The 16,858-nt window shown below is 45.5% G+C and overlaps 1 protein-coding gene across 1 annotated transcript; it reads right to left on the reverse strand.

The window, feature by feature from the left end:
• Nucleotides 1–8,359: 8,359 nt before the first annotated feature.
• LOC119307918 (dipeptidyl aminopeptidase 4-like) lies at nt 8,360–15,364 on the reverse strand. Its single transcript, XM_037584015.1, has 5 exons — nt 14,621–15,364; nt 11,467–11,673; nt 10,835–10,864; nt 9,641–10,753; nt 8,360–9,163 (listed from the first exon to the last, which is right to left on the reverse strand). The coding sequence occupies exons 1-5, from the start codon at nt 15,113–15,115 to the stop codon at nt 8,612–8,614; spliced, it is 2,397 nt and encodes a 798-aa protein (XP_037439912.1). The 5' UTR covers nt 15,116–15,364; the 3' UTR covers nt 8,360–8,611.
• Between the last annotated feature and the right edge of the window lie 1,494 nt (nt 15,365–16,858).

Consider the following 16,858-nt stretch of genomic DNA (forward strand, 5'->3'; position numbering starts at 1 on the left):
GCTAAATCTTTGATCAAAATTTGACACAAACTACAAAGATAACCTATAAACCAGGACGGAGGTAGTAATTAGCTACCTCTGCATATGTGTACATTGTTAGTTTTCATGATTGGAAGTTGTTGACGCTGTTGGGACTTGTGATATATGCACTTGGACGTGCCTGATCGTATATCTTGGCTTGAGGATGTAGCCATGCTGGCGAACCTCATTAACAAATCTCATGTTTTGCTTATGTGATTGTTTGTCCTGGATGGATTAACGTTCTCTTTAAAATATTCTAGTAACAAGTATCATGAGCAAGATTTTCTAAGAGACGGTTGTTCATGACGTAGAGGAGAGGTCTGAAACTACATTGCTTGGGTTTTTGTGTTCGGAAGATGATTTAGTATATCGGGAGGAGCATCCGTAGTCACGCTAAGGATATAGCCATGTTGGCAAACCTTGTTAACAAATTTTGATGTCGTGCTCATGCTGGTGTGGTTGCTTGTCCTCGACGGATCAATGTTTGCCTTGAAATATTCTAACAAGTACTTGGTTCTCTTCGTATTTCTGCCAAAATTTGACCATAGATTTAGCTGACAAAATGTTAATGCATGTCATAAAAAAAATTATTGTTATATTCGTATTTGAACATAGTTTTTATTTATACTATTTTTGTGACATGCATTACATTTTGTTAATTAAATCCATGGTTAAAATTTGGCTCAAAATACTGAGGGGACCAATAATTCAAGACGAAGATAGTAGTATCACGAGCAAAAATTTCGAAGAGGCCACATAAATTATTTGTTTATTGTGTAGACGGGAGGTCCGAAACTTCGGTGCTTGAGCTTTTGCGCTTGGAAGACGATTTAGTATATGGGGACAAGCCCCCGTAGCCAATGCCCTGAGGATGTAGCCATGTTGATGAATCTTGCTAACAAATTTCGATGTCGTGCTCGTGCTTCTGTGATTGTTTGTTTTCTACAGATCAACCTCCGCCTATCATGAGCAATATTTTCGAAGAGGCTACATAAATTATTTTATAGGAGCTGACAGTTTTTCATGGTGCAGATGAGAGGTCTGAAGCTAGTGGTTGGGTTTTCGTGTTCGAAAGACAATTTAATATATGGAAAGGAGCGCTAATAGTCATATGCCCCAAGGATGAAGCCATTTTAGCTAACCTCGTTAACAACTATCAATGTCATGCTCGTGCTTGTGTGATTGCTTGTCCTCGATGGATCAACGTTCATCTTATAATATTCAAACATGTATCATGAGCAAGATTTTTGAAGAGGCCATGTAAATTATTCTAAAGGAGTTGACAGTTGTTTATGGTAGAGATCCGAAGCTGCCGTGCTTGGGTCTTTGTGTTTGGAAGAAAATTTAGTACATGGGGAGGAGCACCTGTAGTCATGCCTCGACGATGTAACCATGTTTGTGAACCTCGTTAACAAATCTCAATGTCGTTCTTGTGCTTTCGTGATTGTTTGTCCTCAACGGATCAATGTTCACCTTGAAATATTTTAACAAGTAGTATCTTGACCAAAATTTTCAAGGAGGCTCCATAAATTATTCTAGAGGAGTTGACGGTAGTAGATGAGAGGCCTGAAGCTACAATGCTTGGGTTTATGTGTTCGATCTACTCCCTCTGTTTCTAAATATAAGACATTTTAAAAAAAATATGAACTATACATACGGATGTATATAGACATATTTTAGAGTGTAATCACTCATTTTGCTCCGTTTGTGGTCTATATTGAAATCTCTAAAAAAAGACTTATGAACGGAGGGAGCAACTCTAGTCATGCCGCAAGGATGTAGCCATCTGCTTGAGAAGCTCACTGTATCAGCCAATGCAGCACCCCCTTATACTCTTCATTCTGGCATTTTGAGATATAAAGGAAGAATATCGAAAGCCGTTGCGCGTTAGCGCATCCGTTTCCGGATATGAAAAGAGACCCTAATGAGCAGCTTTTTTCGAACCAGATTTGTCATTTTGATTTTCGTTTTGGTGAAAGCGCTCAAGGAAATAGGGAATGGAATATTCAAATCGATCAGAAGTGCTAACTCCTTTCGGTTCTTAAACCGGAGGAAATTCTCTTTCTGGCTTTCCGCTTCCCGCGGGAGGCTCTCCTTGGGATAAGCCAGAGAATGGATCAGCCGGGCGAAGTAAGTGATAGAGCAGCTCGTTCAGGAGCAGCCACTGTTGAAAATAGCGAGCCTCTAGAGGATGACGCTGATGGTTTCTTACTCCACTGAGCACACTACATTAGGGAAAAGCAGTTTAGCCGACCATTAATGACTAGTTCGAAGACCAGGAGCAGGGGCACGTGAGATTGGATAGGCTGATGGGAAATTTAGGAGTTGTGGAAAGAAGAGACCGTTCATGCCTCTCGGCTATGAAATAAAAGAGTGGGCTCTTTGAAGCTAGGGTCTTCCCCTCGCTTTGAGGGTCGCTTGAATTTGAGAGGAATGGTGCGTGCTAGCCTTCAGACTATACTTTATTGTAGGGAATTAGCCGCAACCGATCATCGGAGGAAGCAGGCTTACAAGAAACTGATGGGATGATCGGTTCTTCCAAAGCCCGAGGAAGATGTCGGAAAACCGCCAGCCTTGCCAAGCTACATGAAACAGATTTCCGGACGTCCATACAAATAGTGGAATCTAAAAAAACAATGAAATCCATTCACACCCCTAAGGGCCCCGTCTTCCTTTTCAGAGAGAACTGAATCTCCGCAGGGATGGATCAAGTAACTGGTGATTCTTTTCAAGGGCGTCAGCGTCAGCGCCATCTCCCGATGGATATTCCATAGATGGGGCGTCCTATCCGATGGATGAATGAGGAGCCTCTGTCGAGTAGTGAAATGGTGCAAGCACGTTAATGAAAAAAAACGTGATAGAAAATCCTACCAAATCAACCAACGTCAGGGATTCTAGCTCAAGATCAGGAAAGAGCTTCGTTCCGCAGGCAGTTTAAAAGGTTGACCTATTTGGGAATCTCCGGATCTATGTGATGTTAGTATCCCTCAACTAAGCGAAGGTGAGACCCGCATTCATTGATTGAGAGAATAAGCTGAAGAAGGTTGCGTTAATGATAAATATCTCTGGGGAAACCGCTAAAAAAAGATGTTAGGGTCCGAGAAAGCAACTTGACATGCCAATCCTAACAAGAATTCCACTCTTACTGGTCATGCCTGGAATTACCTATTATTTGCGTTCTATTTCCGAGGACTACGATTCCTATTTAGAGATATTCCTACAAGCCTCAGTCATCGTTCGAGGAAAGCAGAGGCCCTCGCGGGGGCAAGTCAGGAAGTAGATAGCTAATATGAACGGATCTTGCAATGGATTATGCGATCTTCCTGCTGGTGGTCCACCATAGAGCTCCTATGTAGCCGCCTATTCGTCTAATTCTTTCTTATTTTGGTTTTCGTATCACTGCTTCCGTTTTCTTTCAAGTCCTAGGCTTCGCCCCGTCGAGTCGAATTTCTCGTGTCATGTGCAACGTCCATCAAGCTCCAGTGGGAAGCGCTAGTCCAGATAGAAAGAAATCGCCGGTTGGGTTGGTCCGACCAAGAAAGGCATGGGAGTGGAGAGGTCACATTTATCGTATCGTTTTTTGTGGATTAGCTGCGCTGGTAAACGAAAACCACCTCGACCGGTTCTACCGAACAAAAAAAAAGGATCCATGGTGATTCCCCATCTTTTTCTGCTCTGCTCCTTCAAACTCAACCGAATCAAGTTTCAAAAATAGATGTGGACAATTCCAGTCCCAGCTGCTGAGGTGGCGTAGTCAGCCCTACCTAAGTCCTTCTAAGCTTTCCTCCTAAAAAGAACCTACGTTTCCGAACCTGCCTGCCTTCGGGGAGATGGGTTGGGTCATGCGCGGGATGCGCTAACGCGCAACGGCTTTCGCGCTAGTTGCTCAATCCGTTGCTTGCCTTGACCCATTCTACCACGCGAAAGTAGCTGATTCAGCAAGCCAAGCATTGGAGTTGGTATTCCAAGTTTGTATTGGCCATGGACTTCAAGATATTTTGGAGGCTCCGTCTGAGAGGCTTTGCAATCCAACTCAGTCTCCTTTGTGTGCGCGCACACGCAAGCCCCTTGGTAGAGCGAAACTTTGAACCCAACACAAGCAACTCTCCCGGTTTAGCGATAGGAAAGAAAGTGAAAGGGGAGGGCAAGAGCGGTTCGAAGGCCATGCCAGCTGTGTTGGTCGTTCCTCCGATTCAAAGTTCTCTTGGATTCCAAAAAGCATCGCTACCTGCATACTGAAGTTGCTTAAATCTATTGAATTCCACCTCTGCCTGGTTAACTTTGTTGACAAATCTTAATGGTGTGCTCGTCCTTGTGTGATCATAGAGTAGTATGCACTCACAATTGCAAGATCAAAAATGAAAAAACAATTTTGAGTGTTTTTCCGCATATGTACATATAATTGACCTTAAAGTCTGTGTCAACTGGAGATCCAAGAACACCAACTCCCCAAAGGGAAGGGCAATGGTCGAGGCCACTATGTTTGAGTGTTTGGCTTGGTGCAATGAAGGTGTATCTTAAGCTCAATAATCAAAACTCTTTACTGAAGCACATTTGTGATCAAAGTGACTATGGTGAATGAATTTTCCATTTATCATAACAAAAAAGTGTGTGTTCATGAAACGAACAACAACCCCCCTATGTCCATGCATAATACTTCCTTTGTTTCTAAATATTTGTCTTTTTAGGATTTCAAATGGAGTACCACATACGGATGTGTATAGACACATGTTGGAGTGTAGATTCACTCATTTTGCTTCGTATGTAGTCACTTGTTAAAATCTCTAGAAAGACAAATATTTAGAAACGGAGGGAGTAAAAAATAAGTGTGTGTTGACAACACTCCCCTTATCTCATGCATAATAAGAAAAACACTCCCCTTAAGTCTTGTGCTCACTCCACCCTAAATGCGGCCTCCATGTGTACGTAGCTAGTCCTCAACCATGTATCTAACTCATGTTTTCTAAAATGATACACAATTGCAAAAAGGGAGAAGAAAAGAGAACGGATCTTCGTCCTCCTCTGCTTTCTACCTGCTCCCCTCTGTTCTTCCCCAAATCCCTAACCCCTGCAGCTAGGCTTTCTCTTCTCCTACCCTATATGTTCTTCCCCAAATCTCTGACCCCTGCCGCTAGGCTATCTCCCTCTTCTCCTCCGATCAGGGACATCATAGCAACTCCAACGGGGCGACCCAAACAAACGCGCGTTTTGTCCGTTTTTTGTTCATTTGAATCTGCCAGGCGAACATGCGCGTCCGCATTCTCAAATGGTCGGCTTGACCACCCAACATGACACGGATCCAAATGTGCCGGCCTGAAAAAAAATAGCTAGCAGAAATAAACATAATTAAACATAAGTGGCCGGTCAACCGCCGGCCAAAGTCCACTTAAACCTAATTAAACATTAATTAAAACATAAAAAAAGTCTGCGCCGCCCCGCACGCTGCCCTAAACGTCGTTGGCCTTGCCCTTGCCCTTGCCCTTGCCCTTGACGTCGCCGTCGCCATCGCCGCCGGTGAGGTCGATGAAGACGGGAGCAGGGCCAGCCCACCTGAACGCCGCCTGGTACGCTGCCAGGACAGCCTCCTCCGGCATCTGCTGGGGCGGCGGCATTGCGGCTCGCCACGCGTGCTCCTCCTCCTCCTCCTCAAGCCAGAGTGCCTCTGCATCGCGTTGCAGCATCGCGTCGTAGCGCATTTGCCGCTCGCCATCGGTCCGCTCCTGGCAGAGCTGGTGCGCCTTCCAGCCCTCAAGATGGGCGGCCCCCTACTCCGGCGTCACGGCGTAGTGGACAGGAGGCGCGCTCACCCACTCGCGGTACTGATCCGTCCACGTGTAGGCCTTCTCCGGCCAAGTGGGTGGAGGCGGGGAGCGCTTCCGCGTTGGCTCCGGCTTCGGCTCCGGCTTGGGCTCGACGGGCGGCGACGGTGATGGAGGCGGGACGAAGAGCGGGGTGTGGACGGAGTCTCCCGCCGTCGACAAGGCAAGGGCTTGCTCCATCCCATCCCAGTGCGCGTCCTCCTCGAGCCGGCTAGCCTCTAGCACGTGTTGCAGGGCTTCCCCGAGGGCGCCTTGGTACTCCGCCTCCGCCTCCTCTTCCTCCGGCTCTACACGCGGGGGCGGGGGTGGAAACGGCGGTGGGATAGCGTCGATGCCTACACACCGTTGCTCCTCGTGTTTGAGGGCAAACCAAGCCTTCTAGTTAGGAGAGTCGGCGACCTACTCAGGCATCCACCGCTGCTCCGGCATTAGCTGCGCGCGGCGCCTGCGCACCTCCTCGTCGTGCGCCCGCTGGGTACGCGAAACTACCAACACAGGGATCCGGTGCGGATCCAGGTGCCAATGGTGCGGCAGCGTGACATCGTGGCAGGGCAGCGGCTGCCTATACACCCAGTGCCACCACGCTTGGTGCACCGGGATGTTCAGGCGCCGACAACCTGGTCGAAAACGCGCCGGCGCCGGAGGAGGAGCACGGGAGGATGAGGCGCCGGGGGCGCCCTTACCCTTGTCGCTGCAGCCGAAGAGGCACATCTCTTTGCTGGAGATGAAGGGGCTAGATGTGGATGGAAGTGGATGAGGCCGGCCCCGCCGCACGCATGGTTAAAAAAAGGACGCTTCCACTAGCTGACTAGTGGGCCCACTATGGGTGGTCGTCATAAATAAGACGACGGGCAGTCGTTGGGTGGCCTACAGGTGGGGACGCAGCGGACGCCAAGAAGACGCGCGACGCATCCGCGCTGACGCATTTCAAGCGCAATTTTGGGCCAGAAATGGATCGGCGCGGACACCAGACGGTTGGGCCTTCACTTTTGTCCGCGCCTACCCAAACGGACGCAGGCGGACGTGGGTATGTTTGGTTTGTGCCCCATCTTGCCCCACCAATTTTTTGGCATGACCAATGCAAGGGCATGGCCAAAATTTTGGCAATTTGTTGTTGTTTGGGGTATGTTTGGGGTATGTTTGGTTTGTGCCCCATCTTGCCCCACCAATTTTTTGGCATGACCAATGCAAGGGCATGGCCAAAATTTTGGCAATTTGTTGTTGTTTGGATCATAGCCATTGTATCTTCCTAAATTTTGGCAAAATAGACTTCTGTTTGGTTTGTGACAGGGGTATAATAATTTATTTTGGTTCTAGGAAACATTTAAACGGATCGGTTATACATAATTGACGATTTGTACATTGATCAAAAGTTAATGGTTAGAAGGAGTCAACTTGAAAAAAAAAATCAGCAAAACAATGAACGGGGTTCTTGCACTTGGGAGCCTATAATCACGTGCAGCACCCCTGCTAATCCCATGCAGCAATACACGCACTAATCCCATGCAACAATACACGTGCTTGCTAATCAGCTGAGTTGTTACTGGAAATAAAAAACAAATATTATACTGCATGCACTACCCAGACACACGGAGAAACAGCGAAGCAACGTCACCAATTTTTTGGCGAACCTTTTCGGCGCCCTCGTTTCGCCCGCGCGTAACACGGAGAGGCTTGGGGCAAGCAGGGCGAGCCAATTTTTCGGCCCCGATCCAAACAACCGCCAAATAACGTTGGCTCGCCAATATTTTGGTATGGCCAGCGTTGGTAGCTATCCAAATAGCCCCTTGGATCATAGCCATTGTATCTTCCTAAATTTTGGCAAAATAGACTTCTGTTTGGTTTGTGACAGGGGTATAATAATTTATTTTGGTTCTAGGAAACATTTAAACGGATCGGTTATACATAATTGACGATTTGTACATTGATCAAAAGTTAATGGTTAGAAGGAGTCAACTTGAAAAAAAAATCAGCAAAACAATGAACGGGGTTCTTGCACTTGGGAGCCTATAATCACGTGCAGCACCCCTGCTAATCCCATGCAGCAATACACGCACTAATCCCATGCAACAATACACCCCCCTGCTAATCAGCTGAGTTGTTACTGGAAATAAAAAACAAATATTATACTGCATGCACTACCCAGACACACGGAGAAACAGCGAAGCAACGTCGCCAATTTTTTGGCGAACCTTTTCGGCGCCCTTGTTTCGCCCGCGCGTAACACGGAGAGACTTGGGGCAAGCAGGGCGAGCCAATTTTTCAGCCCCGATCCAAACAACCGCCAAATAACGTTGGCTCGCTAATATTTTGGTATGGCCAGCGTTGGTAGCTATCCAAACAGCCCCAAAATGAATCGCCGCATTGGAGTTGCTCTAACAGCATAGCCCAGGGAGGAGACGCCACAGCGATGCACGCTTAGTGTGATTCTGTGGGCCCACACATGCAAGCGCATATTGTGTTCCCATGCAACATACAGTAGCAAAGAAGGTTACAGCCGAAAGAAAGGCACCACAAGGTAGCAAGGCCAAATAAACATTCTCACCTGGTGGTGAAGTTCCAACATCACATGAAAAAATTGGATTATTCACTCTGCAACCAGAGCAGCTGACCATTACGGTCGTTACAGACAAGAATCATGCATGTCCCTGCACTTGCGGATAAATACAGATGATGGGAAATGAAATGAAGTCCACGATATCATACCAACTATCCACCTTAAAGTTACACAGGGCAACAGCAGATTTCTACAGATGAATTTTCTCCCACTCTCATAGGCTTCTCTCCACAAAATCCCAGATCCTCTCCTCCATATAGATCCGGTCGTCTAGCTGGCGTGGCATGTGCCTCTCATCAGGGAAGAGGAGGATCTCGTACGACTTGCGTTCCGCCATCAAACTGTTGATGAGCCTAGCCGTGTGCCTGAAATGCACATTCTCGTCAATCATCCCGTGGATGAGGAGCAGCTTCCCCCTGAGATTCTTCACATGGTGCATGATTGACCCGTACTCGTAAGCATCACTATGCTCTGAGGGCAGACCCAGGTACTTCTCTGTGTAAAAGGTGTCGTACCCGTCCCATGCAGTCACTGGGGCACCAGACACGGCGCAGCAGAATGTGTCGGAAAACCTCGATAGACACATTGCTGAGAGAAAACCACCGTAACTCCAGCCATACAGACCAATATGTCCAGGCTTCGCAAGGCCTTGCTTTATTAACCACTCAGTACCAGCTAGTTGATCCTCAGCATCGACACGACCAATGTTGTACTTAAGCTGTCCCTCAAAATGCAAACCTCGCCGTGCAGATCCCCGGTTGTCCATCTGTCAGAAATATATATTGTCATGAGACCAGTGATAGATACAGGTCGTGCCTGGGATGCAAGCTATATGCATCTATCCAATTATGTAATGACATTATGTGCTTATTAGTCCATGATTTGCAATTGTTAGGAGCATAACAAACACAGCAGGTGCGCATAATAACAGGATTCCGGATTTAAGCCATCACCCCGTTTGAAGATCAACCACTAGCATCAATAATTTTACTTTTATATACAAATGTGCTAGAAAAGGTTGGCATTCTAAAAACAAATCTAGCAGATTCCCTAAAAAAATTCCTTCACTTTGTTTGCTTGTACTTGATCACTTCTTTTATGGGTTGTCATGGGTTTATGTTGGGTTTCATATCTAGCCTACGCAAATTGCTTGGGACAAAAGGCTCTGTTGTTGCTGTTGTAAAGAAATGCTACCAAACAAAACCTTGTTGAACGAAATAATACTAATAATAATGATATTTACCTTCCAGACTAATATTCCCTTACTTCGCAGATACTGAGCCCTCATGTCAACAGTGCTAATCCATGAATCACTAACGAGCTGGACACTGGGACCACCATAAACATTAACAAGTGTTTTGTAGGGAGGCGGTCCATATTTCTTCTCATCGGGAAGATAGAGAGTTCCATAAAATGAAGTCCCATCCTTTCCTGTAAACTGGACCATCTCTGGAGACAGCTGCTGAAACTTTTTAAGTGGCTGAACTGTTAGTGGCTGCTCATACAGAGGCATTATTACACTTCCATCAAGCAAAGAACACAACAGGATCACAGGTGGTGATTTTACTGAGTCATACACATCAATAAACCTTAGCAACTGATGGTCAAGAATTACTGAATGCCGTCCAGTTCCACGAGTCAACCTCTTAGGGGCTTGTAATGGAAGGCTCCAATCAGGAAAGAGGTTGGTGCAGTACAGATTTGTCTCCAATGGTCCATCCATTGTTCCGGTAAAATATATAAGTCCAGAACTCTCATTGACACCAGCAATTTGGTCGACCAACCAGTCACCTTGCGTGATAGGGCCTAAGCACTCACCATTCTTGTCATGAAGATACAAGTGTCTAAATCCTGTCTTCTCACTGGCCCAAATAAACCCACCTGGATGTTTACTGCTCACTCCATTGTCTAGAGGAGTGAAACAATCATGTAATGTTATCCATATATCATGCTCTTCTTCAAGTAAGACTTCCCTTTTACCGGTGGCAATATCAAACTTAAGTAGCTTAAGTTTTGTGTGAGCTCTATTGAGAACTTGAACAGCAAGAGAATTATGATGCATCCAGTTAACCCTAGCTAGATATTCTTCATCACCATGTGCTCCATTTGGTTCTCCGCAAAGGAGATCCATCCAAGTTACCTCTCCTCCACCGGAAGAAACAACTCCAAGGCGCACTTTAACATTAGCTGCTCCAGCAAAGGGATAAGCATGATCTTCTTGAGCATCTAGACCAACAGAACTTTTGCCCTGATGCATAATTCTGTATAGTGGAATGGCAGATGAATCTACTTCAGTAAATGCAAGGTGTTTACTATCAGGAGACCACCAGAATCCCATCTTCCTTTCCATCTCTTCCTAAATTGAGTAATGCAAAGTATTAGATAGCAGTCACCAAAACAAATTTCATACTAATGCTAATGGATCACCCTCTAGTACCTGAGCAATATACTCAGCAAGTCCATGGACCTGAAAAGAGAGAACAAATACAAATGTTAGATTTGGAGTTTTTCAACACTTACCCAGTATATACAGTTGTAATAATACTGTTAGCAAAAGAACATGCATGATGTACGGTTACAGTGCAATGATTGATGATGATGAATTATTGGTGGAAGGGGGTGAACACTCTTTAGCAGGTTAAGAACATGAATTAAGTTTGCTAGTTACCGGTTAAGTCCAAACATAAGCGAGCTGTTTGGCCCTGGATTTAGCCTATTTTTGTGGCGGGCCAAAAGTTAAACTGGATTAAGAATGCCTTGCTAACAAGAGACTGACACGGAACATCTGACCACAATACTAGCTTATACAATACCAAATCAATACCATTAGATTCATCATTGAATATATTTTCACATCATATAGATATGTTATTGTAAATGTTCATATTGTTTTCTATAAACTTGGTCAAACTTTACAATGTTTGAGTTCCGTCAAAGCTTGTAGAGTAAATAAAAACAGAGGGAGTAACATTCTGCTGCCTGCTGAACAAAACTGGACATGGTAACACACAGCAACAGCAAACATGCTCCAATTAAAATACTATTTGCAACAGAAAAGCAAGGAACTACCTTTCCACTTTCTCTTGCACCGTAGGTCAATTGCCTAGTTTCGCCATCATCAAAACCAAAGTTATATGTCTTGCACTGCAGTTCATCATCCCTGACATATGCAATCATGGTCCCATCTGGAGATAGATGTGGGTCAATAATTGGTGATGTGGAAGAACTTTGTAGCTTGAGTACTGGTTCAGAGCCAGACAGGTCCTGAAAGTAAACCTATTGAAAAAGGAAAAGCTAGTTATACATCTCTTGTGAAATCTAGTATCTTCAAAGTTGTAGAAGTATTTTCAGAAACATCAAACCCCCTATCAATACAAGTATATACATGATATATGCATGTTAGCACTAAAGTAACCATAAATGAAAAAGAAACAGCATAGTTGCCAAGTTTCATTCTTTAGACCAAAAATAAAATTACTATTAGAATCATAAGACAGCAGCTACCTAGTAAAACAAAATTAGAATTGGATAAAATGACTAGCAAGGAAAAAAAACTGAAAAAATTCAAGAACCAGAGAGTACTCATGTAAGAAGACAGAATCATTAAACAATGGTTACACAATAATTAGGAGCCGTATTTCACAATAATACTGCAGAGGAGACAAATGTTGTCTATGAGTGGGACCTGGGACCACATACTCCTAAGAGTATAGAATCATTTTCCTATATATACTCCTACACGTCCGGGGGGAGACACACACACACTCACTCTACACGTCAGAGTACTCGCATCTGCATCTCATATACTATGGTCGTATAGAATTTATAAGATATTCCAAGGTGAACTCGGAGAAAAAATTGCAAGTGAGCCCTATAGTGTTTAGTATACTTTAAACTTTGTGCATTGTATTACTACTTCCAGTCCTGAGGTCAATAGTTCTTTCACGCAAGGGGTCGATAGTTTGATTTGCAATGAAATATCTCATTTTCCTTTGGGGGAGGCGGTCACAGTTGCAGTTTTTCTGCTGAATCGAGCACCGGCCCGAAGGCTGCCCAGAATGATGCCAGGGGTGGCACAGGAGAAAGCCCGCTGTCCATCATCGTCGCACCTTTCGATCTCTGGTGTACATCAAGCTAGCTCAGATGAACGTAACCTGCGATGCCATCTTTGATGAAGAGGCGAGCTAGATTGGGAGGCTAGCAACTCAGATCATCTCTGCAGCGACTTCATCATCACAAAGACCAAGCAAGTTGCTCTTGCCGCACCAAGTACAGCTGCAGGGGGGAGCACCTTCCCCTGTTCCTGCACCATCCCCTGCTCCACAGCCATCTCCAGCATTGCTGCCGGCAACACCAAACCCAACGTTGTACACGCAACCTGAGTTCGTGTCATCGCCGCCCAATGACAACGATGTTGGAAATTTGCCCACAGGATCAATTACATCAAATCACACGAACAGACGCGCACAAAAAACTGATAGCCAAGGCCACGTGTCACGCCCCTCTTTTCTCTCTTTATTTCCCCTTTTCTCCTTTTTCTTGGTACAAAACTCATGCACCCTGCCCATGTATATATAGGTGCAGGACCTGACTCACGCCACCGACCCAGACTCCCTTTTCCTAACCAATACGGACTTCAATTACAAACCAGACTCGGTGTGCAAGGCAACCCTAGCCGGACACAACACGGACACCTATAGATGTACTACTACTCAAGCACACGTACAAGACTAGCACCAAACTAGGACTTACCTAATCCTAATTATACGGCAGTGCTGATCACTTCCTAGTTAAATCAAACTCAAACACAATTTAATACTACTAGCGCGTAGACATGTTTGGATTATCCAACAAACGAGCAGGTAGACGTGTCTCGTGACGACACACCGCTGCGGTACCGAGGCATTGATAACGTGCTCAGCAACGCCCCTGTTACTGAACAGGTGGTATGCAAGCTCCTCGGCGACACATGGCTTCGAGAATTAGAGCATCCCTACTTATTTTGTCAGCACCAAAGACTAGCTCACAGACAAACTACCAAAGGTATTAGGGGCAAGCTCGCTTCGATAAGCTTAGTGTAAGGATTCGAATTGTCAAGGAAACATACAGGGATTTTTTTTGGTGTGTGTGTAGTGCTGCCTGATACTGCCAGCTGCTCCAGCGGCATGGTCAGTTTAGCAACCAACTTGCGTACGTGCTATACATAGCCCTTCAGGGCAACAATGCAAGCGACAGCTTCAGAAATAACACTCCTGTGTTCAGCTCCTTCTAGTCTGATTCTAACATAAATTACCAAGTAGTATATACACTACTCAAATATTCTTATATGCTACATACAACAGCTACATACTATCTGGTATGAAAGATACTACCTACAATGTACAAAACACATGTTGAACATGTGGTTTTATCATGTTAGTGTGATGAATCATCGGTGTTATTATGAATAGATTTTCCATCCTAAATATTGATCTAAAAAGGACATATGAATTCTGATAGATGCAACTGCAGGATTAATAACATCCAATCCATTTTTTGTACGGTTGGTTAAAAACATATCTGTCAAGCCTGGACTGGCATCAGAAGACATGGCATGAGACGACAGGGTGATTAGCGCCAAGTAGCATATCAGGAAAGACTGCACGCTGGACTGGCTAATTTTAGACTTGCAAGTGAGATAGAGTGAGGGAATGGCTATACAGCCAAGGCACTGATGTGATGTGACAGATTATCACTGGACAAAATAAAAGTGAATTCTCTCCAATTATTCTGCTTCCTCTCCAAATTCTTCCTCCACACCTCACATCACTTTTCCTTGTTCTGTGTTCCATTCCAATCCCATCATACGCAGGTTTTTAACAATATTGAACAAGGCAATACACATTTTCCCTCATATGCAAACAAAGATGTCAGCAAGAACTACTCTATGTACGATAACTTGGCACAATTTCTATATGGTAGTGAGTTTTCCTCTCCTGACAAGTGGGTCGGTTGTGATTCTCATCTCCTAACATGCATCATATATTCATCATATCAATGTTTTATCATACGTATAGCAAGGCAAATCAAACTATCGACCCCTAGCGAGAAAGAACTATTGACCTCGGGGCCGGAAGTAGTAATACAATGCACAAAGTAAAGCTACCAAATTCAATCAGATTCAATGAGGCAACACGTTCATGCACTGAACAAATAGCAGAAGGTTGGAAGGGAAATTACGAACCCCTGAGGGGAGAGGCACGACAATGCCCGCACGAGAAGAGGGGCCGCCAGAGCGACGGGCACGCCACTCGTACCGAGTGACCCCAAGGCCACGCTCCCGGGAACGCTCGCGGCGGAGCCGCTCCTCGGCGGATAGATTGCCCTCCTCGAGCCCGCCGCCGTCAGGGGGAGCGAAGAGCAGCTCCTGGCGGCCCTTGGCGGGGTCGAAGGTGAACACCTTGCGGTGGAGCGTTCCGTCGGGGCTGTACAAGAAGGCCACTCGCCGGTCGTCGGGGCTAAAGCTGAGCGCTACCGGCGCCCCGTAGCCAGGCAGGGGGTGCTGCACGATATCCTCCACCCGCATGCTGAGACACCCACCGGATTCCTCAATGCCTCCGCAGTCACCGCTGCTACCGGCGACGATGGAGCCGGCTAGGGGCATCTCCGTCTCGCGGCGCGGCTTCTTGCGGTTGTGCTGATCCGACCTCTCCGCCCCCGCCACGTCAAGCGATCGCATCGACTGCGAATCAACCGCCGGTAGCTCGGGACTGGCCTCCAGAGATCGCGGTTTGTTTCTTGGGGTTCTTTCCAGGCCTTAATACCGTGATCTTGCGGACGGAGGACAAGAGAGGTGGGATCTCTCCGCCGGGAAGCCAAGAAACGCCGAGCCTTCCCCGCCAGAGAGGTCGGAGAAGGGTCGCCGGAAGGGGCGAGGAGGCCGCCGCTTCGGGAAGGGGGAGGAGGGGAAGTGATTTTGCGTTGGAGTTTGGTCGTTGGTTGTTCCAAGGAGCCTATCCTTATATTTGTAAAAAAAAATGTTCGGCCTATTCGCGTTTTGGTTGGATTATAATTTTGTTAAACGGGTATTGTTGTTGACTTGGTTCTCTGCAATCGTACTATCCACGACATGGATAAGGGCGTCTTTAATTCAAAGGATTCTTGTAGTAGAATTTTTTTCCTATGTTAATCGATTTATTCATTGTTTTAAATTTTATAGGAATTTTTTCGAAGAATTTCCTTGTTTTTTAACACGATATAGAGGCAAGCGCTCATATACACGCGCATACACTCACCCCTATGAACGCACATACGCACATCCTATCCCGTAGGTACCTCGTCATCGAGGGAAACGTCTCCTCCCACTGAATGCGCATCGCCGGAAATTCTGAAATAAATCCAAAAATAAATGCGAGCACCAAGACTTGAACCCTAGTGGGCTGGAATATCGCCGGAAATGTGCATTGCTGGAACCCTGGTGGGCGTTTGCTTATAATTGAATGGCCTAGCATGGAGGATGAACACGCTGGAAATATGCCCTAGAGAAAATAAAATTCGTATTATTATATTTTCATGTTCATTATTAAAGTTTATATTTCTATGTTATAATTGTATTGCTTCTTGCATATGAGATTTAGAGGAAAACCCAAATAGATGTGTGAAAATGTAAGCATCAAATGATCCCTAGTCATGCCTCTGAGGCTAGTTCATGTATTGATGATGATCTTGTTTTCCTGATCATGAGCATTGTTATTGTAACAAGGATGCTATCAACAGAGTACACATTGTTCCCAGAACAATGGTGCTGGATAGAACCAACTTATGAATTATTGAGAGATAATATCGTTGTTATGTTGTCAATAGTTTCATATAACTTGTTCATTATTACTTAGTTCCTTGGACCATGAGAATATCATATGCCAACAAACCGGATAGTTACTTTAGGTTTATCTGATGTCACTCTCTAACCAGATGTGAATAAAGGTAACTTATAGGTGTACCGAAAACATATGCCACAATATTGATGGTTCAAGACTGGGGTTTGCTCCTCACACGGTGGAGATACTCACTGGGCTCGCTCTTGTTATGGTACCATTATCGTCTGGCCCTACACTTGTGGTGACGATCACCGAATACCAAAAAAAACAGACACGAGTAAAGAGAAAGAAACTGGTAATGAGGATCACTAGTACCACTGGTACATCGAGGTGCTATACAAACGGTTTTTAACCCCTTTCCGCAACAGCGTTTCGAACCGTCGCCGAGTGAGTGACTGCGATAGGGGGGTCCTTCGCACACGGCCCAAAAACCGTCGGGGATATGCCCTCCTGGCACACACGCTCAGTTGTGCTAAAAATACAATTATACAAGCCAAATCGTTTCCGGTCGTAAGTACATCCTACACAATTAGTCCCCGCTAAACGTTTATGTTCGCATGTAGATTCCACACAATTGATCCAAGGAATATGTTATCATTAATATG

Source organism: Triticum dicoccoides, chromosome 5B (assembly GCF_002162155.2).
Source record: "Triticum dicoccoides isolate Atlit2015 ecotype Zavitan chromosome 5B, WEW_v2.0, whole genome shotgun sequence".
Taxonomy (NCBI): Eukaryota; Viridiplantae; Streptophyta; class Magnoliopsida; order Poales; family Poaceae; genus Triticum; species Triticum dicoccoides.